This window comes from Perca flavescens, chromosome 2 (assembly GCF_004354835.1).
Source record: "Perca flavescens isolate YP-PL-M2 chromosome 2, PFLA_1.0, whole genome shotgun sequence".
NCBI lineage: Eukaryota > Metazoa > Chordata > Actinopteri > Perciformes > Percidae > Perca > Perca flavescens.
Genome location: NC_041332.1, coordinates 19171710 through 19194544, shown reverse-complemented (window position 1 = coordinate 19194544; position 22835 = coordinate 19171710). Strand labels below are relative to the sequence as shown.

Below are 22835 nucleotides of genomic sequence, written 5' to 3'. Positions count from 1 at the left end.
GTAAAATCGGTGGAGTTCCCTGTAATCATCATTGATAAACCAGCTTTAAATAAGCACCGGAGCTCCTGCTGGGCAGCGGTGGTATCCAGCGTGTCCTCCAGCTCGGTCTTCAGGGCCTCGAGCTCCTCACTCAGGTCCCTTTTAAGTTTTTCAGCTTTACTTCGACACATCTTCTCCGACTCCAGGTCCTCCTGAAGCTCAGCTAGGTGGGCCTGTAGCTCCCGAACCTGCTTCAAGGCGTTGTTCTTCTGGAGCGTCTCCTCATCACTCCTGGTTGGCGACACAAAAGAACACAAGTCGGTTTTTCAGAGTAGATCCTTATCGTACAACTTACAACACTTACAACAACTTCTTCCTCGTATTGAAAATGGTGAAAACATCAGTTGAAGGTCTAACCTAAGCAGAGGATCAGAATTAATAATTTCTTAATAATAATTTAAAACTACACCAAATCAAAATCTTAGTTTTTTAATTTTAATATTTTAGTTTTACCATAAGAATCTATACGAATATTTTGGTCCTCAAAATAACAGGACACGCACAATAATATAGAGTATGTTCTTGTACATTTTACCTCCCTATAATGTTTACACTTCGACTGACACTTCAACCCCTTTCAGTCTTCAGATCTTTTAAACACAAAAAAAACTTCTACAGACCCTTAAAGTTCCACAACTTCCACTGTTAATACACTTCAACTGCTTTGAGTGTTTACACTATTTATTTTTAACTCCTTTTAGCACATTCACTTCAACCACACTCAGTGTTCACACTTAAATGGACACTTTTCATCTTCTGTAAGCACCTTTTCATTCTTCATGTTCTTCCACATTTTAACTGCCACTTTATCTTTTTTCAGTGTTTTTAGTTTTAATTGAATATTTTTTAGCAGTGAGCAAAATCACAGTAAATTCTATTCAGAAAACATTGCTTTTTTCCTTACTTACTTTGCCGTTTCAATATTTTTGTTTTACCAAATAAATCTATGAGGAATATTTTGGTCCTCAAAATGACAGTACAAGTGCAAGAATGCAGTGATGTAAATGTATTAACTTTTGTCTGTAATGATATGTACATTAAAGAAAAGGCAAGTCAGCGATGTCATTTTTAAAACTGAAATGAGGCCATCAGTGTGCCACACAGGGTGGCAGTGTGGTGAACTGTTCACGGCTGAAGCTTTCCAAATACTGAGAAGATGAACATGTTAATGAGACTGTTGAAATGTTTGCTGCTGGAAGTAAGGGCCCAAGTCAAATTCATGATAGCTGCAACACTCCCATAACATACCTCACTTACGAAGAAACCCAATGATTAAACCCACTGAATGTAATGATTCATCATTAACACAATGCCACAGCGTTGATTAAAGGCACTAATGACCATATAAAAGTAATTCCCCATTTTCCAAAAAAAGAAATAATAATAATAATATAATTGTTCTCAGAATAGCTGCTGCATTTAAAATGGGGCACATCAAGTTTAATGAAAGCTTAATTATCTGGAGCTGTGACTAAACTGATGATTTCTGTGTGTGAAATGAGTCAGACAGACATTAACCAATGACCCCTGTAGTCTGGACCATTGGTCTGCTGTAAAGAGGAAACTGCTGAGAAGACTCATTCAAATAATCTGAGCTGACCTTCAGAGCAACGACCTCCACAGCTGTTTACCTCATCTGCGTGCAGTCTTGTGACGGCTAAATAGGAATACAATTAAATTTAACACCAAACGTGTTGCCCAGAATATTTTTGTGGAAAATCCAGATTAACGGAGGAGTGAGCTATATTAAGAAAATATTTTGTTGTGGGGATAGAGTGGTAAGATGCAGGTTGTGTAAGCAATAGCTGGCAACGTTTTTTCAACATCTGCACAATAAAAATAAAAATCTTCTGATGGTAAAAACAGGTTTGTTAATAGTTTCTCCTCCACTGTGAAATGACGGCCTGATTTAGCCCAGCTCTTTATTGCTTCATTTGGAAAAACTACTGCAAAGCCCAGGACAGAGAGCATCAATCAACATCAATTTGCCTGTAATCAGACACGGCTGCCTCCAAGATGAAAGGTCTCAGCCAGTGTCGCTCAAGACAAACAGAAAAACTGCAGCTGGGAGCTGCAGAGGAAAATAGACAGGGACTGAGGTAAGGAATAGATAGAAAGAAGAGATGGATACAATGTGTGCTGAAACACCAACTGCAGCAGCTGAAGATGATGTTAGCTGCTTTAAGTTCAGAGTTGACTCAGTGTTCGTTTGTGTGCTGTAGCGTCTATTTTAGGTCTTCCTATTGACTTGGAGTGCAGTTGTCATGGAAATAGGATGTACTGCACTAGTGAGAGGGTGTGTGTGAGGTTGTATATTACATACTGAAAATGAGCAAGGCAAAGGTGGAGGGTGAGGGGACCAACTGCCACTTTGCTCGTTTGAAAGCCATGATGTCGCTCTCTCATGGGTGGGCCAAATTCTCTGGGTGGGCAAAGCAGAGAAAGGGGAGGTAACCTTGCTCCTTATGACCTCATAAGGAGAAGATTCCATATCGGCCCATCTGAGCTTTCATTTTCTCAAAGGCAGAGCAGGATACCCAGGGCTCGGTTTACACCTATCACCATTTCTAGCCACTGGGGCACCATAGGCAGGCTGGGGGAACACATATTAATGTTAAAAAAAAACTCATAAAGTGAAATTTTCATGCCATGGGACCTTTAAGCAAACCTTAAAAGATTTGTCGTTTACATCATCATTTTCTAATGCGATACTTCCAAATGCGCATACAAATACATTGATGGACTAGGGATATTTTATAACACCAGTTTAGGTTCGTAGTGGTGCGAGTTCAGAGGAGTCTTCCCGGTAGTGGCTGCAAAAATACAGGCTTTTGATTTCATGCAAAATAATTCATGTGCTTTTTTCAGCTAAGACAATATCTGTATCATTGTGAATTGCCACATGACAGCTATCTTTGGACAGCTATCTTCCAGTCAATGAACAATAAATTAAAAGCCTTGGCTTCATTATTGACAAGAAGACATATTTTTTAAAGTATTAGTAAGTACATAAAACTGGAATTCATTAGCCCCCTCTAAGGAATTTTTCTAGCTTAAGAGAGTTTTATTGCACTGGGGTCATATGATCTAATACTTTCCATTATTCAATTCTAAAAAAAGCTTCCTTTTTTCAGTAACTGTAACATTATGTTTCAACATTTAGGATAGGATTTTATTAGGATCCCACTTAGCAGAAATTAGTTTGTGTTTCTGTCATTTTGTTTGTATCTTGTCAATAGCAATTTAAAAATGTTGATTGATTGATGTTGATTAAAATATGGATTTAGTTGATCAGTGTTTAATATTCTGCAGGTGTCTACCACTGACCTGGCCAGAGCAGCCTGCAGCTCCTCCTCCTTCTTGGTCAATTGGAACTTCAGCTCCTCTATCTGGGCCTGAAGCTCAACAATCTGGTCCTGCAGGTCTGTCGTCTCAGCATCCAGTTTGCGTTTGGCCTTCTCCAGCTCCTGGCGCGTTTTCTCCTCCTTCTTTAAACGCTCTAAAGGGAGGCACAATCACATGTCTCAGAAACAAGATTCATAAGCGAAATGCTAAACCAATAATTATTAAAAAATAAATAAACTTTTGGCTTCAGTCAATCTCAAAGAGGCAAATGGGCAGAGTCACGAGGCATAAGGAGGTCACAGAAAGTGAGAAACCGCAAACACCTAATTACTAACAGCCTGAGACAACTAACTGTAATCCCATTAGCTGCTTTGCTTAAATGCACGGGTGTTTTTTCAAACATTCCAACATTCCTCGGGTCTGTAGCAACCCTGCACTTAATTAACGCAGATGAAGCCATATTAAAATCAAATTGCTTGTTAGCGTTTTCAGAATACACACAAAATATGTTTGCCATTTATAAAATGTTTACAATCATTTATAGATGTAAGAATCTTTTTAAAAAAAAATTCAAAATTCATTGGTATTTTTCAGCTTAGCCTGATATATTTCGTGTTTATACCGTACTATCTTACGCTTCTCATAGTTCGACACCTATCTTTCAACTGATGAGACGGTGGCCATCCATCTATTTGTATCTGTTCTAGTAAATGTTCCCTATGCTTGGACCCTAAATGGAGCCAGTAACAGAAGCTTGCTAGGAGTCAGAGTCCCTTACCCTCCAGGTCAACCATCATCATCTCCTGCTTGTTCTTGACCTTGCCAAGGTTCTTTGCTTTCTCCTCCTCCTCTGTCAGCTGGGAGGTCATCTCGCTGATCCTGTCCTCCAGCAACTTTTTCTCCTGTTGGGTGAAATCCAAGTGTGGGTTAGACTGGAAGCTTTAAGACATACAACTACTATATGGAGGTGAAAAGGTCAAAATACACAATTTTTGTATTACACACTAATATCCATCACCTTATTTATTAAATTTTTTTTGTACCTTTTCTGCTTTCATGTTCTTGTTTGACACATCATTTGCAGATCTAAATCCTCTCACCTTAAGGAACTTGGAGTTTTGGTCCTCCAGCAGGAGAATATCCTCCTCCATTTTCTTGATCTTCGCTTCAGCTGTCACTTTATCTAGCTGCAGCTTTTGTCTCGCAGCTTCCTCCTCATCAAGCTGCTCCTCCAGGTCCTATGGAGAGGGAAACACACACATACACACAGATAACGATTCATAACCAATCTAATGCTGAAGGCGGAACAGTGAAGTTATTATAAAGTGATGGGAGTTTGACACATGAAACTCTTTAAAGCGCCTCAACACTTTGCTTTAAATCGTAAAAGTACTTCTCTACAAAATTAACAATATTTAAGACTAAATAAGCAATGATCAAAGTAAAAAAAACATTTTAAGGTATTACTTAAGAGTTTAACACCTTAAACTGAACGGCTTCATTAGTGCGGTTTGATCAGATTTGTTAAAACAATTAGGGCTGCAACAACGAATCGATAAAATTTGATTATTAGAAAAGTTGGCAACGAATTTCATTATCGATTTGTTGTGTCGCGCAACTATTATGCCATTCAGTTGCGGAGATAAAAAAAAATTGAGTTGAGCGCAGCGCAGAGCAGAAAAGACAAAGGAGCAAAGCGGGGGTAGAGGAAATACGGAGAGAGACCAGAGAGACCCGTAACGTTTCTCTGAAACACATCACAAAATCAGTACGACCTAAGTCATCCACGGTGTGGGAGCATTTCACACTAAATAAATCGAAAACGTGTTAATTGCAAGATTAGCAAAAGCGACACGGCATGGCACGGGCGCACCACGGTGATGAGTTGGAGTCCTTGATGAGGAGGAAGGGAGTTCAGCGGCAGGGTAAAGTCATTACAGAATCCTACTTCTGTTCCGTTTTAAAGTGAGGAACGTAATGTCCCTCCAGTAGCTCTTCTGGTGCTGGTGTGGTGTTTGACAAGCTAGCGTTAGCTCGTTAATAACAGTAGTAAAGCAGGGGTGGTATAGTTTGCAAGACTAAAGACACGGTTTTATTCACTCGCCTTTTTTGGCCCATTAATTTTTTTATCGGTTGTCATGTATATATTCTGTGCTTTGTCCCATATCAGTTATTGTTGACAAATATATTTGTGTGTGTTGTATAAATGAACTTAACTTGCACTTACTACAATGATGGTAATAATTTAATGAATCAGCTTCAAGTGTGTGTGTGTGTGTCTCTGCATGTGTGTGTGTGTGTGTGTGTGTGTCTTGTCTGTATCTGCTCTTTGGGTTACTTACCTTTACACAACTGTTAACTAAAACAACAAGTATGTATGTATGTATTGAGTTTATGTAAATTAATGTTTTTGTTTTTTTATCCGATTCATCGAAAAAATAATCAACAGATTAATTGATTATTAAAATAATCGTTAGTTGCAGCCCTAAAGACAATGCTGTGGACTCTCTTCAACCTCTATATACATGACAGAAAGATCCTTTAAATGTTCAAATGAGGACAATTATGATATTGTGTAATGTTCTTGAAAGGCAAGTACTAACAATGTGGATGTCAGCACATCAAAACAAAAATAGGACACAGGTTTCTGTAAGTTAAATAGGTAAAGATATGAACCTGGATGTGTGACTGCATCTTCTTCTTCTCATTCTGCAGGCTCTGGTTCCTCTCCTCCTCCTCCTCCACTCTAGACTCCAGGTCATGAAGGATTTCCTCTAACTCTTGCTTCCTAGAAAGCAGACGAACTCTCATCTCTTCGGCCTCGGCAAAGAGCTCTGTCTCCGCATGGAGTTGTTCTGCTAGAATATTCTTCTCCTCTATGAGCTGGAGAAAGGGAACAGTATATATACATACATGTATACAAATATATCCAGCCTTCTTAGCTGCAATATTGCTTTCTTCAATTGTTATCAATAATCGATAGAGCACAGTAAATACAAACACTACTACGGAAATTAAAGCATGTTACAATGATAAACTTATCACAATTCTTGAAAAATAAAGTTCCCTAAGCCTTTATTGGGGCCACAATTATATCAGCTTTTAGGAGGTAAAAAATATTTATTTTCCATAACATAGAGCATGTTTACCTGTTGGTGTTTCCTCTCCATCTCCACAAGCTCATTCTCCACCTTGAGCTGTCTCTCCTTCACCTTTACCAGCTCCTCATCTTTGGCTTGCAGCTCTTCCTCCTGCCTGGTGACTTGCAGCAGAGGTTTCACCTGACAGAGAGAGAGAGATAAATTAAACTTGTTCATGTAATTACTCCTTGTTGATGTTTGTTTGTTTCTATGCTTTGGCAACACAAATTTATTGATTTCGTCATGCCAATAACAGCAAATTGCAAATTGAAATTGAAAAAGAAATAGAGAGAGAGAGAGAGAGAGAGAGAGAGAGAGAGAGAGAGAAAATCAACCTCTTAGGGGTTTCTGCAGTGTTCACCAAATTAAATGTATCACTTTTTAAGACACAGAATGCAAGTAAATACCTTTTTTCATGGTCATACCAGTAACAGAAAACCAGTAGGGACTACAATTTTATTAAGTACATGAATTCATTAACATCAATAATCACATTTTGGTCAGTACTTCCCAGCAGTATTCATTCAACCCTTATTTATACTCTAGAGATCATTGAGGGGGCGATACCATATAACAATAATTCCTAGTAATATAATGAATCAATTAACTTGAGTTGGACCCAGATAAGCAGCAGAAAATGTATGTATGGATAAAGCAATTAAAAGATAATTAATCTAGGTTCATTTAGTTTTTTGCCAATATTAACACTTGCCAATCATCAAATGAACTTCCTCGTTACATTATCTAGTAGTAGTGACTGTTTGCTACAGGTCTGATGGCGCTGACTTAAACTCCACAAAAAAGAATTGTGGCCTCTTTACAATCCACTGTCTGTTTCAGGCTCACTTGTAGAATATTTAACACCTCACCTCAAATATATTGTAACTAGGCTTGTAACAATTATTACATAATTGTCTAATTATCAATTTTTTTTTTACATAATCGCGGATTCTTTGTCTAACCGCAATTAATTGCTTACATTAGCTAAGGTTGAGGCATATGATAATTATTGATTTAATTGTTGATTTTGTTTAAATATGCCAAATTGTAATTATATAAGTGATTATTGGTCTGACTATATATTTTGTTATTTCTGTTAGTTTTAGTTTTATTATTGTTAGTTGTTGGCACTTCAAATGTTTACTTCATAGGCTGCGTATTTGTTTTATTAAATTTGCTGGGTCACATAACAGTTATACAGCCATAATATGTATCCTGGGATTTATTCAAAACTTTAAAAGGTATTGTGGAGGATTTTCCCGAATTTTAGAAAAGAACCGCCCTCTCCTACTTTTTGAAAAAATGCACATGCGCAAAACTCTGCCTGCTCCCGAGAGGGAACGTCTATTAAACGTGTGCACGAGAGTGCACTGTTTACAAGTTGCTGTCGTCATGGCTCATACAAGCCTACTTTCCAAAAGAAGATTTTTACTTTTTCACAAATTGAGATGTTTACCGTGTGTGCGCGGTGCGTGACTTGTGCCAGGGCTAGCATCGCTAATCATAGCTTACATCAACTTTTACTAGCAGTGATTTTAAATGGATTTCTCCAAATAGCATGCCAAACTTTACCTGTGGAGTAGAAACTTCACGACTGAGGCATCAGTGGGAAGCCCAACCTGTGCTTTTAGCGCACGCCAGCGTGTGAAATATTCTCCCAAAAGCTTCAATGCTTCAATGAATGGCTGAAACCGTAGCTCAAGCTCACCACACATATAGCAGTTACACCTGAAAGCTAGGGACGTGCACGTACGACGGCCTTAGCTACATAAACATATCACCAGAATGGTTGACAACCAGGAGGACCAATAGTCTTGATGATCCACCCGGAAAAAGAAAATCTTCCAGTATACCTTTAATATTGAAAAAAAGTGATAAATAAATAAATATTTTTAAATTTGCCTGAAAGAGACGATTATATTGTTAATCACAATAATTTCTGAGACAATTAATTATACAGCAAAATTTGGAATTGTTACAGCTCTATATAAGACTTTTAATACCTTCTAAGGCCTACTTCTTTAGGAAAGGTTTAGGTTTGTTAAGACTTTTCAAGACATGTGGATACCCTGCTCTAATAAGCCCAGTGAACCTTGGCAAGAATAAATCAACAGCAGTTGACAAAACAATCTCAAGTTCCACTTACGCTCAGGCCGTTTTGACTCATTAGTGTTTGGAGTTTCTTAGTTGCCAAAGAAATGTAGATGTTCAAACATAAAAAGTTTGAACATCTACATTTGGTAGACATTTGGCAACTGAGCAAACTCTGATGAAGTCTAAAGGATCGTGTATTCTCTATTGTGTTTAGTCCTTATTTAACTGAAGACATTTGTCAGGCATCCAATTACTAATTCCAGAAAATGCTCAGATCGTCAGGTGAAGCAGAGATATAGAGCTGTGTATCATCTGCGTAGCACATGAACTACTTTGTTGGAATACGTAGCTGTCAGAGTTCTCACCTTGGTGAAGAGCCTCCACCACTGCCAGTGTCGCAGCTTCAAATAGGCAGCACAGTTCCTCTGGAGGACCTTTAGGGCACTCAACTGCTGCTGCTTCTTAGCAAAGGCTCTAAGGGAAGAAATGGTACAATAACAGGCGGCAAATTAATGTTTGGGTATAGCAGGGTTTTTAAAGTGTTCAGTTTTTTTTGAAGACCAAGGTTGGGCTGCAAGTGTACAGATGCGCTATAAATGCACCAGACGTACAAACACTTTTTCCTTATCGTGCTGCTTAAATGTTAATCACGACAGGCACTTCAGTACTTGTGATTTTATTTTATTTTATGGGAACTACTGAGAGGAGCATACATGTGTGACTTGACATGACAGATGCATTAAAACATTAAAACATCTGAATGCTTTGTGTCTCAGACCACCTCTGGGGTTTTGAGCAATTGGATCACTGTACTTAAATGCATCTTGGGTATCCAAACGCAGATATATGTTCATATGTAGGAAATTTGAATTAAAAGAAATCTGAAACTTACTTGCGTGCCAAGTATCCACGGCAAACAGACTGGAAGTAGATGATGATGTCAGTGATCTTCAGATCCCTCTCCTCTTCCAGGTGAGCCAGAACACCAGTTCTGAAGAAGATCTTACTTTGACCAATACGGAACAGGTTGGGGTCCAACTCCAGGGCTTGGATCTATAAAGGGCACATAAACAGTTATTAAGTTTTCATATTGCAATCAAGCAAGTATTTGTGTAAGGGTGTTTCCACCGCAGGAACTTTCCCAGGGGACCAAGAACCCTTAGAGGAACTAAGGAGCTAAACCTGCATTTTCCTGCAGTTTAGTGAGCTAGAGTGTGAATAAGAGCAAGCTGGGGTAGAGAGAACAAAGCAATTAAATTATAGTAATAAAACTTAATATTCTGATATTTATGACGGTCATATATTCAGGCAGATATAAATAACCATCAAACACTCTGTAGATCACTGTGAAGACATGCCAGTTTCCTTTCCTTCTTTATCCAGTTTAGTTTGGTTTCTGAGGTTGGTTCCTCTGGTTGCCCAAATTGCTGGAACTTTTTGGTTGAAAAAGGCTTTAGGCAGTTCCAAAAATGCAGTAGCTCAGCAGAATGCAGCGTGTTATCGTATTAAAGGAAGCAGTATAGCAACAACAAAAAAAGCCCTACCATTCTCTCACAGGCTTGTTTCCCATCCATGAATCCCTTGGGGATAGCGTTAGGTGTCAGGATCTCATATCTGTGAACAAAAAAAAGAACATTAATATAAACTTTTCCTCTGTGTAAAAAGAACTTACAGAGCTCAAAGGGTTTCTTTGTGGTTTGTCACCTCTGTCTGAACTCCTGGAAGACGATGCGGTTGGGGAAGCCCTGTCTGCAAATGCGAATCCCCTCTAGGACTCCATTACACCTTAGCTGGTCCAGAACCAGATGAGGCTCCAGTTTACCAGCCTAAAGAAGAAACAAATACACCATTAAGACCAGAAACAAGTATTTTTATACTTCTAGATTTCTATTGTACAATTACGGCAAAAACTCTGAAAGTCTGAAATTAATTTTCTTTTCTTTTTTTTGGTCTACAGGTTAGCATTACTGGATTTCCTTTCAATGAACACTATATACTGGGAGAATTAAGTGACAGTAGATATAACATGCGACAGGGATAATCAATCATAATATAATAAAAAGAGTTATAGGTCCCCTTTCCACTGCTCGACATGCAGCTTCTAATACATTTAGATTAGATTCTTTATTTACTCTTTTTTCATGGTTGGGAATGATGCATCGGACAAAGTTGGGGTTGGTGTTCCTCAGTGTGGCCATGAGCTTGGTAAGCGACTCCTTGTAGAGCTGACCAACAGTACGAAACATGCCCTTTTTTGTTTTGTAGGTGGCGCCAAAGGCTGTCTCGTTCATCCCTGCCACCTGATCCAGGCCAACGATACGGTCAACTGGGGGGGAGATGGGGAAAACTGGTAAGAGCGAGAAGACTTCATGGGGCAGAGAAAAAACAGCAGCAGCCACACAGTGACATAATGTAGCTACAGTGCGGATGGACGAAAAAAACATTACACACTACAGTCAAACAACTGCAGTCTAACAAAGTAGCATTCAAAGACTAGAACTACCACTAGCTTCTGCAGATAGAAATGGAGCGCGTAGCCTATCTATTCCTAAGGATCTGTACATACAGGGCTCTATATGTACTGTTACCTTGGAGAGAAGCACCATTTTTTATATGATTCACTCATGATGATTGATTAACAAAATTGCAAGATCTAAAATGTTCTTCTCTGTTCCTTTGGATGCCATAAGATGCTTGACGGCAGATACATAAAAGTGTTTCTACATTTTACTGCTTATGACACAAAACCTGCATCAACCTATTGCCAGTAAAAATCATGTATTAACATGTTAACATTTAAGGGGTTGCAAATACTGGATGCAAAAAATATTACAATAGAACTGTTCATGACCTATATTAAAGCAGCACTCCTGCAATTTTACCCATGAAGATCAGGTTCCTCATGTAAACAGAACATTTTTGTTCTCGCCTCCACCTCCACGATCAGTACCTCAACGTCACGGTGAAGTTTTTTTTCCATCTGCTGCGGGATAACCCGTTGTGATTGGACAAAGAATGACATCAGGGGCGCAATTATAGTAATTTCCATATTAATTTATGGGAGGAGGCAAGGCGGGGGTCGGTGGCTCGTTCATGTGCGCTCAATTTCACGTTGATTGTGATGTATAAAGGAAAGGTGCGCAGGACCTGGTGTACGCCTGGTTTTATACACGTGAATATTTCTGTGCGTAGGTACTTTTCAAGTTTTGGCCGTACGCCATCTTCTGGTATGAAAGCTGCGCAATCTTTTATACATGAGGCCCCTGGTGACTAGTGATGGTTAGTCCTACTCTACTAACTACGATTATTATTATTTTTGAACATACTTTATCAATTTCCCCGCAAGGGAAATTACAATTTTTTCCACTCTGTTGTTAGTAACACACATGCCTGAAATAAATACACATGCTCAGGAACTATACATGCACAAATGGAGAGATGTCAAAGTAAATAATTACCGTAGCTAAAACAGCTAGGAAATGTAGAGTTTAGTGGGTTTTTCTTTTTTTTTCTTTTTTTACGTGTGTGAATGTTGGGGACTATTAAGCCACTAATTTGGTGCTATAGTGTGTATTACCAGCAGCAGGACAGTGTATGTGGGATGGAAAATAAAACTACAGTGCCCTTGTTAATGGCAATAAAGGAACATGTCAGTCAGTGCAACCGTAAGTCTCATTAATGTTTTTAATAGTTTTTTAGACAACAATGGAGCTCTATGGTGCAAATGAATAAGATAGATCAGGCAATTATTGTTCGATTCACTGCTGGTTTTGGTCTTTTCATTGGAATTTCTAACGATTATAAGAATATAGAATATCACCAGAATTATCCACTGAATAGTAAATCTTTTTAGAATCTGACAATAATGTCAGTAAACTTTTTCTAAAAAAACAAAACAAAAAAAAACGTAATGACGTAGCACAAGTCATTTTTAACACTCTGATTAATGTCCAACTGACTAAATTAAAGTTGCAAATATGTGGCGAGTCACAGGACGCTCGAGTTTAAACTGGGGTGATGATGTATGGCCCGTGGGGAGCCTTTACACTGACCTCTAAGCCAAAACAAATACTAACATCTGCTTTCAATTCCCAGCTACTGTGACCCTATCGAGAAAGGAGGAAGGCGGGAAATTAATGTTATAAAATTCTCTTCAGTCAAGCTACTAAGCCTTTTGCTCATGGATGTATCACATCACAGAGAGGGGACAAAAAGAGAAAAAGGCTATGAAGACTCCAAAAAGCTGCACTAGATCCTTAACGCTTGCTTCAGGGCTATTGACACAAATTAAAGCACACTAGTTTGACTAGAGGGAGCACTTGACTATATTCTACTTTAGTTTATTAAGGAATTCAGCACTAATGCTTTTGGCTGAGACAAAGGAGCCATGCAGCCTGGAAGCAAATGGGAGCCATTGTAGCTATGAAAGACAGCACCGGCTCAAGCATGAAACATACAGCCAGATCTGGGCAAAAATATACCAGTACACTTTCAAGAAGTTAACCTGTTTGGAAAGTGCTTACATTTAGCCTATCAAGCACCTTGAGCAGCTTGGTTTCACAAGCCAAAACTCTTTCATTATTATTTTGGCCCAGGTCTGCTACAGCACGACCCAGTCATTCACCTGCCGGCTCATCCAGACTAGTGACATTGTCATAGAATGAAGCCCTTTGAATGGTCTGAATCTCTACAACACAGAGAAAAGGACAGGCAGGGGAGGGTGATGTTAAATGTATTCTTAGAAATCATAAATGTATAGGCCTGGGTCAACAAGGCAGACAGCTGTTGTTAGTAGGCTTGAGTGAGAGACATATCGACGTGCTTGTTAACTAAATAAGCAAACAAGTAAATCGATAATGAAGATAAAATGATGAGTTACTAAAACTGAGTCCTTCTAGTATCTAGTACCATTTCAAATGATTAGAGATAAGAAGGTGGCAGCTTACCATCTTTCCAAAGTTCACCCACAAATTTGTCAGTTGACTGATGAAGAAGTGTGGCCACATTGTCATTCAGGGGGTCCATGTTCTTCATTAGCCACTCATCTGCCTTATAGTCCACCTGTAATAATCAAGAACAACTCAGCTATATGAACAAAACTAACTCCGGATTTCCACTGGATGCAGAAAGTCTGTTGACCGGTTCACGTAGAATAGAACCACAAAACCAACAACAGTTAGTTTCCATCCAGAGGACTAGAGGGGAAACAACTCTGTGCTGTGTTTTCAAGGTGTAGTGAAGGGAAATATGATCCGCCGTGAGCACGGTGTATTTTATTTTGAAAATTAACCGGATGTTTATTTTGTTTCTGTGCTTGACTTCCTGTCCAGCACTATCTGCCGTGTGCTGAATTGCTGCGGAGCTCTCCAGCGTCCGGCAAAAATAGAAGCTCTGCGTATCTGCTGCGGAGGGCTGCGGATCGCTGGAGCTGTGCCGGAGTCGGAACGCAGCCGTTCTGCAGTCAGTGGAAATACACACACTGACTTTAATGGAAACCTAATGACTCCGCCACCGTTCCGGAGCCGTTCTGCAGCTGGTGGTAATTGGGGGTAATACCACAAGTATTGGCTGTCTAATGCTGGATTTTATTAAGGCAATACCAAATGATTCTGAATGAATCCAATAATAATAATACACCGTTTTTTTACATTAACAGTTGTTTTTTTTAAAATTAAAAACCCGTTATATTTGTTTTTGTTTTTAAAGAATTGTGAGTAAGATCTAAAGCATGTCTTTAGCATATTGTACTTACATTTTTGTAATTGTCATATGATATATACACCGCTAAGTATAGCATATAAACGTGTAGCAAGTATGTCATATATGTTGGCCACACAGCAGATACTAATATAATATCTTTGATAGGCTATTATTGGATGATTTACGGGGGCGGCCTATTTATCAAGGGCCACATTATGTAATATGTTGTGTCCTTTAAAAATATTCAATAACAACCTGGTAAAACGTAAAACTAAGTTAGTCCCACAAAGCTTTTAAAAATATATGTTCTCGAGTATTTAAGATATCAATATTTGACATATTTTGGTAAAATGTCATTTGTTACTTATTTACACATGAGAGCTGTAATAAAATTTCTCAATATGAACATTTTGTAATTATATGTTAATGGGGTGAGAGACAATAATAGTGATTATCCGCACCTACAATAGGTTTAAGGATTTGGATGAAGTGAGGATTAAATTCTTCAGTAAACATTAGCTTTTTCAACTGGTCACACATTCTTCAAAAAAATAAATCATTACCAAAAAAAAGTTTGTTTATGTTAGGTAATTCTGTAAAAAAAAAAGAAGAATATTGGCCAATATATGTCAAGATAAGATTTCTTTTAACTCTCAAATTTCAATTAAATCACAGAGTTTTTGAGGTGTAAAACAACACAGTCCACATAATGGTAAACAGATTTGCTACTTAGCAAGTCTCCCTGCAAGACTGAGTTCTATTGCAAAACACCACTCACAACATCCAAATCCACTCCAATACAATACAATGTCATATAAATCAGACCAGGACTCCGTATTCCCACCACAGGAGAACCTTGCGTCATTGTTTTATCTGAGTGCTGACCGGCTGCAACTTTTCATTTGCTGTTTAACATTTGCAGAAGAACATCAGGGAGGAAAAGAGATGTATAGGAAAATATGAATGTAGACAGAAATAAAGCAGCTGGTCTGACCCAGAACAAAAGTACAATAAGAAGCAAGGGAGAGATATATATATATCACATATATTAATAAATAATATGGATGTAAAACACAACATTCATTTCAGTACGCACTAGCCTTCCAGGAACTGCCTTAATTTAAAGGCATGTGTTGAAGTACCTTAGAAATTTAAGCTAATTTAAAGCAACTGAAAGTTTGTACAGAAGCAATGCAACATTAGTATGATGGTTTAGTGGTATCAGATGTAATAGCTATGACTACCAATATAATTACCTTTTTCTTATGTCTGTCTTGGTGAGTGCGTTTTAGAAGAGAGCCTGACCTATTATTATTATTATTATTATTATTATTATTGTTTTTGTTGAAAACCCTCCAGGAGTGGAGTTACAGTGTGAAAAGAAACACACATCAACCGTGTATTTAAGCAGAGACAGACACCTGCTGAGTGTGATTTTTAAAAAGTTAAAAACGAGCGTACCTTGCCAGCGTAGTGGATGATGCAGAAGTCGGCTTTATCTTTGAGCTGGCGGGGCTTCTGGAACTTAGTGTGTGTGCCCTGCTCCTGGATCAGCTTGTCTACGAAGGTCTTGTCCGTGGCCTTGGGGAACCAGCACTCTTCATCCAGAAGAGCCAACACTCCTGGAGGGTTTGCCTGAAGGAATATCAACACAGGACAGAACTAAAGACTTCAGAGGGAGTGAACTGTATTACCCCGGCAAGACAACAACCACAAGTATTTTTTATGTAATATTAGATAGGAGCGTTGTGGTTTGCATCTTAAACCCCTATACTAGGCCACCAGGATGCCCTAACAACAACTTTTTCTCAATACAGATGTTAGTAAGCGAGTAAAGGCATGAGTAACTTTTCCTTTCCAATTTAGGTGAAACATGTAGCACATGGTTTAAAAGAAATGTTGAGTGAATATTATTATTTAGTTGCTAAATCGTTTGTCAGCATAGCTGAATAATTCAAGAATAAGTACAAAATAAGAGTTTAAGTAGGATTTTGTTTTACACGTAACATTCATCTCATTGATACTATCTAATCATTCACACTGACCGGCCTCTCGATGAGGTCGATGCAGGGCTGCAGGTCGAGGCCGAAGTCGATGAAGCTCCACTCGATGCCCTCCCTCTGGTACTCCTCCTGCTCCAGGATGAACATGGTGTGGTTGAAGAGCTGCTGCAGCTTCTCATTGGTGTAGTTGATACACATCTGCTCAAATGAGTTCAACTGTAGTTGGGGAGAAATACAAGGAAGAACAATACTTTTACTAAAAATGTGTGTAGATAACTCAAAACCTCAAATGTAGATAGCTTATAAGACAACAACAGCAACAAAAACAAACATTTTCATCAACTGTACAAAACCAGAACATTTCATCTAGCCTTAACTGGACAAATTGTCTTCTTTAAAGATCAAAGCTATAGTGCGTATTTTCTGTCATCCCCATGAGGAATTCTAAGTAATGACAACAAAACTGTCGGCACGTCCACATGATAAAAGCCTTACGTGATCGTGATCGTGCACGCCCCCCCCCCCCCCCCCTCCTTCACAAAGTTGCTAGTAGCCAAGGAGGACACGGAGGATTAAAAAAAAACATGATTGACTCTTCAGAAGAAGTAATTCTTTTCACTCAAGCTTCCGCGCAGGAAAGTATCCGGACGACACAATCTTGTGAACATAGCCATACTGAGAAATACAAAGAGAGCTGATAGTCTTATTAGCTTTGTAGCAACTCATTTGTCAAAGGCTTGAATGTAACAGACGTTCATTAATTTCAAAAAGTTGCGCACTAAAGCTTTAAAAGATTGAAAAAATTTTATTCCAAACCTGGAAAATTTCAAAACCCGCAATGTCCAGGATGCCGATGAAGGAGGCACCCTGCCGTTTGGTTCTGTCCAGAGCTTTGTTAATGCGATGGACCAGCCAGCGGAACAGACGCTCATATGTCGCTTTGGCCAAGGCCTCGACAGCAAAGTCAGCCTGGCCAGAGACAGAGAAGAGGAGAGAGGGAAAAGAATGGTGAGACAACATAAGGAAATAGAGAGCTGACATGGCAGAGAGCGAGCACAGGCAGGTTGGAGCTTGAGTCAGTATAATTCAGAAATGCTTCCGGGTCTTCAATGGACAAATGGACTCACACATTTTGGCAAGACTATATACCGTTAATGTTCCACATGTTTTCTGAGTCAGACTTGTATTAATATCTAAAACAGTTGAGGCAAAAGAGTTGTAGCCATAATGATCAGGAGCCTACAAGAATACTGCACTTTAAATCAATGATTCATAAACAGGAGACATACTTTGGAGTGTTTTCACAGAAGGTAAAACTAAGATTCCCTTGTGCCCAGTACAATGTGAAACAAGGCAAGATATCGGTTTTTGACAGCACATCATCAATGCTATGACCATCAGTTTTTTTTTATCATTTAAACTTTAGAGTATGTATTTACTGATAGCTCTTAATACAACGATCCCCATGGAGCTCAGCCACTATTGCCTGGAGAAGAAGCCAGTCAGAGACTCGAAACTGAGCTATAAAGAATCCAAAAAACTTTATTGTTGCAAGTGGGAACAAAACAACACGCCATAAATACAGATTTTAAACCAAAACTGACCCAGAAGTTAATTAATTTAAAATGCAGATTGTGATACCAGTTTTCTAAAAAAAATGAAATGAAAGAACAATGTATTTTCTAACGCAGTTGCTTGCTGTTAATTTGTACTGAAGTTTTAAATGAGGGAGTTTATGCCAAATGCAAAGCTGAAAACAGAACAGACTCTTACTACTGGAACCCTGGATGCCAGAAATATAACTCCTCCAACTACGCAGCTCTATTACTCCACAATGAAATTAACCTAGCGCTAAAAAACACCTACTGCATTTGCATTACTATATGATAGATCAAAATTAGTGTTATTAAGGATCTTAGCTAGCAACAAAAGAGGATATACATGGTGATAACTAACTGACCTGCTCTTTAGTCTGTGCTTTCTGGACGTAGTCTCTTCCCACTTTGATTCTTGGGGACAGGATGGCTCTGGTGAACTCCATTACATTCAAACCCAGTAGATGACACAGCTTCTGAGCAGCTGGGAAACAGAGATGGAAAAAACACACAATAGGGAAAAAAAGTTTATTTAAATGAGAATAAAAGGAGGCCACAATATATTTCAAACAGTATACAGTATATACATGTACTGTATGTTTATGAATAAATTGATTTGAGAAATAATTATTCTTAAAAAAAATGTGTGATTAAATAGAGATGAGGATCTTTCATAGAATTATTTTGACAATTAGATAATTTAATCAATTATTACAAAGCTCTCTAATAAACCATAGAAAATTGAATTTGCATATTTGCCTATTACTGATTATATTTATCACAAATCTTTCAAAGTTGGTTTCTTATGAAGTGAAACAGGGAAAATATCCTATTTTACATGGCTGGAGATTGTGGAAAATTAGAAAAAGCAGAATTTGGTCTCAATCAGCCAAGTCTCACTACTAAAAAAAACATCTGCTTCAGTCCTGGATTCTGCTTGTCGCATTTGGGAATATCTGGCCGAGCTGCATCACTGGCATTAGACCCTGTCTCCCTCATTTAATTGCCAAATATGCAGTGCCACATGTGGAGGAACTGGAAGACTGTGCCCCATTTCCTTCAGGAGTAAATCCTCATAATAATGTGGCTTAATGGCAGGTTGACAAGACTCAGGGAGAGAAAGGACATAAATCACCAGTTCCTCTGTTCTGTGGATGAGGACGCAGTGTGAGCCAAATATGCAGTGTGAGGAGGAGGGGAGGAGAGGAGTTGAAGTATATATGGGGAGAGGAAAAGGAGGAGAATAATGTCTTGACCTGTGCGCTCCAAGCTACAAGGTTATGAAGCAGATGTAAAAAGATTGCAGGGTGTGTGTGTGTGTGTGTGTGTGTGTGTGTGTGTGTGTGTGTGTGTGTGTGTGTGTGTGTGTGTGATAAGCTTAAGCAAGAAATCTTCTCTCTCCCCTCATACATGTAGAATACAGAGGAGGTGATGGCAGTGAGACTAAGGGAAGCAGACAGCATGGCTACCATGGCTGAACTCATGCAGAAGATCGCTGCTCTCGAGATACAGGTGTGCGTGTGTGTGTGTGTGTGTGTGTGTGTGTGTGTGTGTGTGTGTGTGTGTGTGTGTGTGCGCGCGCGCGTGCGTGTGTGTGTGATACCTACCAGTATTATCAGGCATAGAAGCTTGGTCAGAGTTCCTCTCCTTCTTAAAGTTAATGTTACCAAACTGAAGAACTGAGGACACCACCTTCAACATGGCTACAGATATAAAGAGAGAAAAAAAAAACAATATTAAGACATCACTTTGGCATTACATGCATGTGTTTAAGCAGTGAAAACAGGTTGGTTTCATGATCATGTGTATTAAGATGGGACCATAATTAAATCTTAATCTCATTGGAGATTATCAATTAAAAGAAACAGAATTAGTACTTTCTAACAAATGTTTAACACCTAGAGAAATACAAAATACATTTTCTAAGTTCAAATCCTGTGTCCCCGTGTTAAATAATAAAAAATGTGCAACAATAATTTGAATATTTTAATATCAAAATCCCTCTCTTTTATCTTCCTGCAAAATATTAAGACATTTTGAAGACTCATGCTGCACTCATAAGTGGATAAATTCATGCATACATTCATCCAATTCTATGTGATTTGGCGCTACTAGCTAAGCCCACCCATCATATAAAACCATCCTTGACTGTTGACTTGTGGGTTGTATTGTATTTACATTTCCAAAAGAGGATGGTTGGGGTCTAATATATTAATTTCTCCCTGTCTCTCGTGTGCAGGCCAACAGTCCTGGAAAATACACACTGCTGTTAACTCAGAGATGTCACGTTTCACTTGGATTTCAATTTCTAAAACCATAACATCAGGGCAATATCCTTGTGAAGTGAAAGCAACCTCCTTGATAAACGTATTATGTTTATGTAGGTTTTATTTTGCTGTTATGATTAACATACCCAGAATCTCCTCATGGCCAAAGCTCATGATGTGCATGGCTTCCATGGTCTCCTGGAAGTTGTCTTTGTCCTGCTGACCCGGGATTGGGATGTTACCGTTAGAGAGGAAACGGTAGCTGTTGAATCCTTCCAAAAGCAGGTCCGCTGTGGAGAGAAATGTGGGTTTTTTTTTTTTGTGGACTGGGTTTTAGTGGAATTGTTGGCAACTCCTAGTAAGAATATGAACTGAAAATGAAATATGTAATGTTACAGTTTATACTGTTGCCTAACAAAACTTATTTTTTACCTAGTTAAGCTGCCAAAATCAGCTATGGTCTAGAGCAGGGGTCACCAACACGGTGCCCGTGGGCACCAGGTAGCCCCCAAGGACCACATGAGTAGCCCTCAGGCCTGTTCTAAAAATGAAAATTGAATATTGATATTATCTGTTTCCCACCTTGTTAAATCATTGTTGATAGTTATTGTGAGAAATCATTAACTTGATCAGTGTCTTCACATAGATGAGTATCATTAATCATTAATAATCATATATAACGAAAGGCAAACTGAGCATATTTGTTAGGCTATTTCAGAAGAGTGTGTCAAACTGGTAGCCCTTCATATGACTCAATACCCATGAAGTAGCTCTCAGTTTCAAAAAGGTTGGTGACCCCTGGTCTAGAACATAGGTTTTCAAAGTGGGAGGTGAGCCTCCCCTGGGGGGCTCCAAACAGTTTCAGGGGAGGCTCAGGGAATGAAGGTGAAAAAATATAGCCTAAATGTGTGTGATCTGGTTAAAGAGATAGCTCAGAGATACAGTAGTTTGGGGGAATTTTACGTTTTTTCCCGTCGGAAAACTCATAAAAGCCTTTGGACAGACATTTGTTTACGTATTTGGTGTAGTCTGAAGTCAAGTTAAGGGGGTGCTTTTTTCCAAGCTTTGTCTGAGGAGGTCCGCAGTCTCAGAGAATAAGAAATACCCTGGTAGTATAAAAGCTTAGTCTACTTACATTTGAGGTGCTCTCCAGCTCCAGCCAGCAGCTGGTAGAAAATGTGAAAGGTGCGCTCATCTTTGGCTTGACGAATAGCTCTGGATTTCTCCAGTAAGTCTGACACAGAATGGTCAAAGAAAAAATCTTTTTGGTGGGTCATTTTGATATAGAATCTAAACTTAAAACTTCAGTTTTTATGTACGCAAGATACTTCCTAGTGTACAAGGACAAATTGGTTTAGAGATCATTTTTATTTCAAAAATAATCTGTTGTTTCAATTGCCAACACATACTAAAAAATTCCATCATAAAAATGATTAATTTGTGTGTGTGCTTCCGATAAATAACCCTGGCTAGCCTCTTTGTAAATATCTCATCTACAGTTAGTGATAATATGCAGACTGCTTCTCTGTTCTAGTCAATCGTTTCAAAACAGGATACAGGTTTCAATATTGGCTCCAACAATGTATCCTATGACATCAAAGTTGATCCGGATGAATTTCCCCTGCAGAGATGAACATAAGATAAATGCTCAGGAAGTGCACAAGACGAGATATACAGAAATCAATCGCTAACATAATGACTCTGCTGTAACACACGGTGAGGCCTCATGGTGAGGAGTGTCTGATAAATTGTTTATAGAACCATAATAAGAGTCAGGATGAATCCTCCATAAACATGAACAGTGAATACAGACCATCTACAGAATAAATTATACTAAATACATTATACCATATGTTATACAGTACAAAGCAATATTTTAAAAAACTAATTAAAATTACAAAATGATGTTCGTTATGTTTACAACATAACTTAATTTTGACACACTGGACTCACATTAGCATAAGTAAATTTTACTTTAAAAACTTTTAAAAAAGTTTTACGAGTGTCCTTTTATGAGGCAACACAGTAAATTAGTAATTAGACAATAGTGACCCTTAAATTTGACAGATTAATTCACCACAGTAATGCTTAAGACAAGTATGTCGCTATTAAGAAGAGTTGCCTCGAGTCTGAAAGGACCCAGTACATCAAAGGCATCATTAATGACTAGCAGGCGCCTGCGTCTGGCTATATGACCTGTGTAATTGCTTACAGGAAGAGTAGGATAATTAAATTACTTTCAATCAGTTTTACCTCTGCTTATTCTCAACAACAAAAAAGAACTTTCTAGAGTAGATGATACAAACGTATCATCTAAAGTTGATTCAGGTGCAGAATTAGGATCAGCCCAGCTGGTGCTGTGATGGGTGGAGGTTGTAGTAGACTTTGTGAGATGCACATTAAAAATGCAGCCCGTCTACATGAATATCCCTGTTCTGTACTTACAAAACGTGATGAGTTGTCATTTTTCACTGTCTTAGCATTCCCAAAAGATTCAAGGATGGGGTTGGCTTGTAAAAGCTGACGTTCCAATTCACCCTGAAAAAAAAAACGGAGGGATGTTGCAGCAGTCCTTTGTTACCACGTGAGCCAACAAACAAAAATGATTAGAAATTAACTGTGAATCACGGTTAACTGAACTCGAACATAAAC

General features: G+C 38.6%; 1 protein-coding gene across 3 annotated transcripts in view; it reads right to left on the bottom strand.

Moving 5' to 3' along the window:
• The window catches only part of myh10 (myosin, heavy chain 10, non-muscle), a 76251-nt gene that overhangs the window by 13483 nt on the left and 39933 nt on the right, over nucleotides 1-22835 (bottom strand). For all 3 annotated transcript variants that reach the window (XM_028604108.1, XM_028604100.1, XM_028604115.1), the window contains 21 exons: nucleotides 22629-22721; nucleotides 21741-21804; nucleotides 21319-21417; nucleotides 20330-20473; nucleotides 19524-19619; nucleotides 18282-18400; nucleotides 17138-17290; nucleotides 16364-16537; nucleotides 15780-15953; nucleotides 13565-13679; nucleotides 10751-10944; nucleotides 10323-10444; nucleotides 10163-10232; nucleotides 9511-9671; nucleotides 8984-9092; nucleotides 6534-6665; nucleotides 6061-6267; nucleotides 4485-4622; nucleotides 4163-4286; nucleotides 3367-3538; nucleotides 58-270 (listed from right to left, as the gene is read on the bottom strand). In XM_028604108.1, the coding sequence (XP_028459909.1) occupies nucleotides 58-270; nucleotides 3367-3538; nucleotides 4163-4286; nucleotides 4485-4622; nucleotides 6061-6267; nucleotides 6534-6665; nucleotides 8984-9092; nucleotides 9511-9671; nucleotides 10163-10232; nucleotides 10323-10444; nucleotides 10751-10944; nucleotides 13565-13679; nucleotides 15780-15953; nucleotides 16364-16537; nucleotides 17138-17290; nucleotides 18282-18400; nucleotides 19524-19619; nucleotides 20330-20473; nucleotides 21319-21417; nucleotides 21741-21804; nucleotides 22629-22721 (2873 nt within the window). The remainder of the gene's footprint in view (nucleotides 1-57; nucleotides 271-3366; nucleotides 3539-4162; nucleotides 4287-4484; nucleotides 4623-6060; nucleotides 6268-6533; nucleotides 6666-8983; nucleotides 9093-9510; nucleotides 9672-10162; nucleotides 10233-10322; nucleotides 10445-10750; nucleotides 10945-13564; nucleotides 13680-15779; nucleotides 15954-16363; nucleotides 16538-17137; nucleotides 17291-18281; nucleotides 18401-19523; nucleotides 19620-20329; nucleotides 20474-21318; nucleotides 21418-21740; nucleotides 21805-22628; nucleotides 22722-22835) is intronic.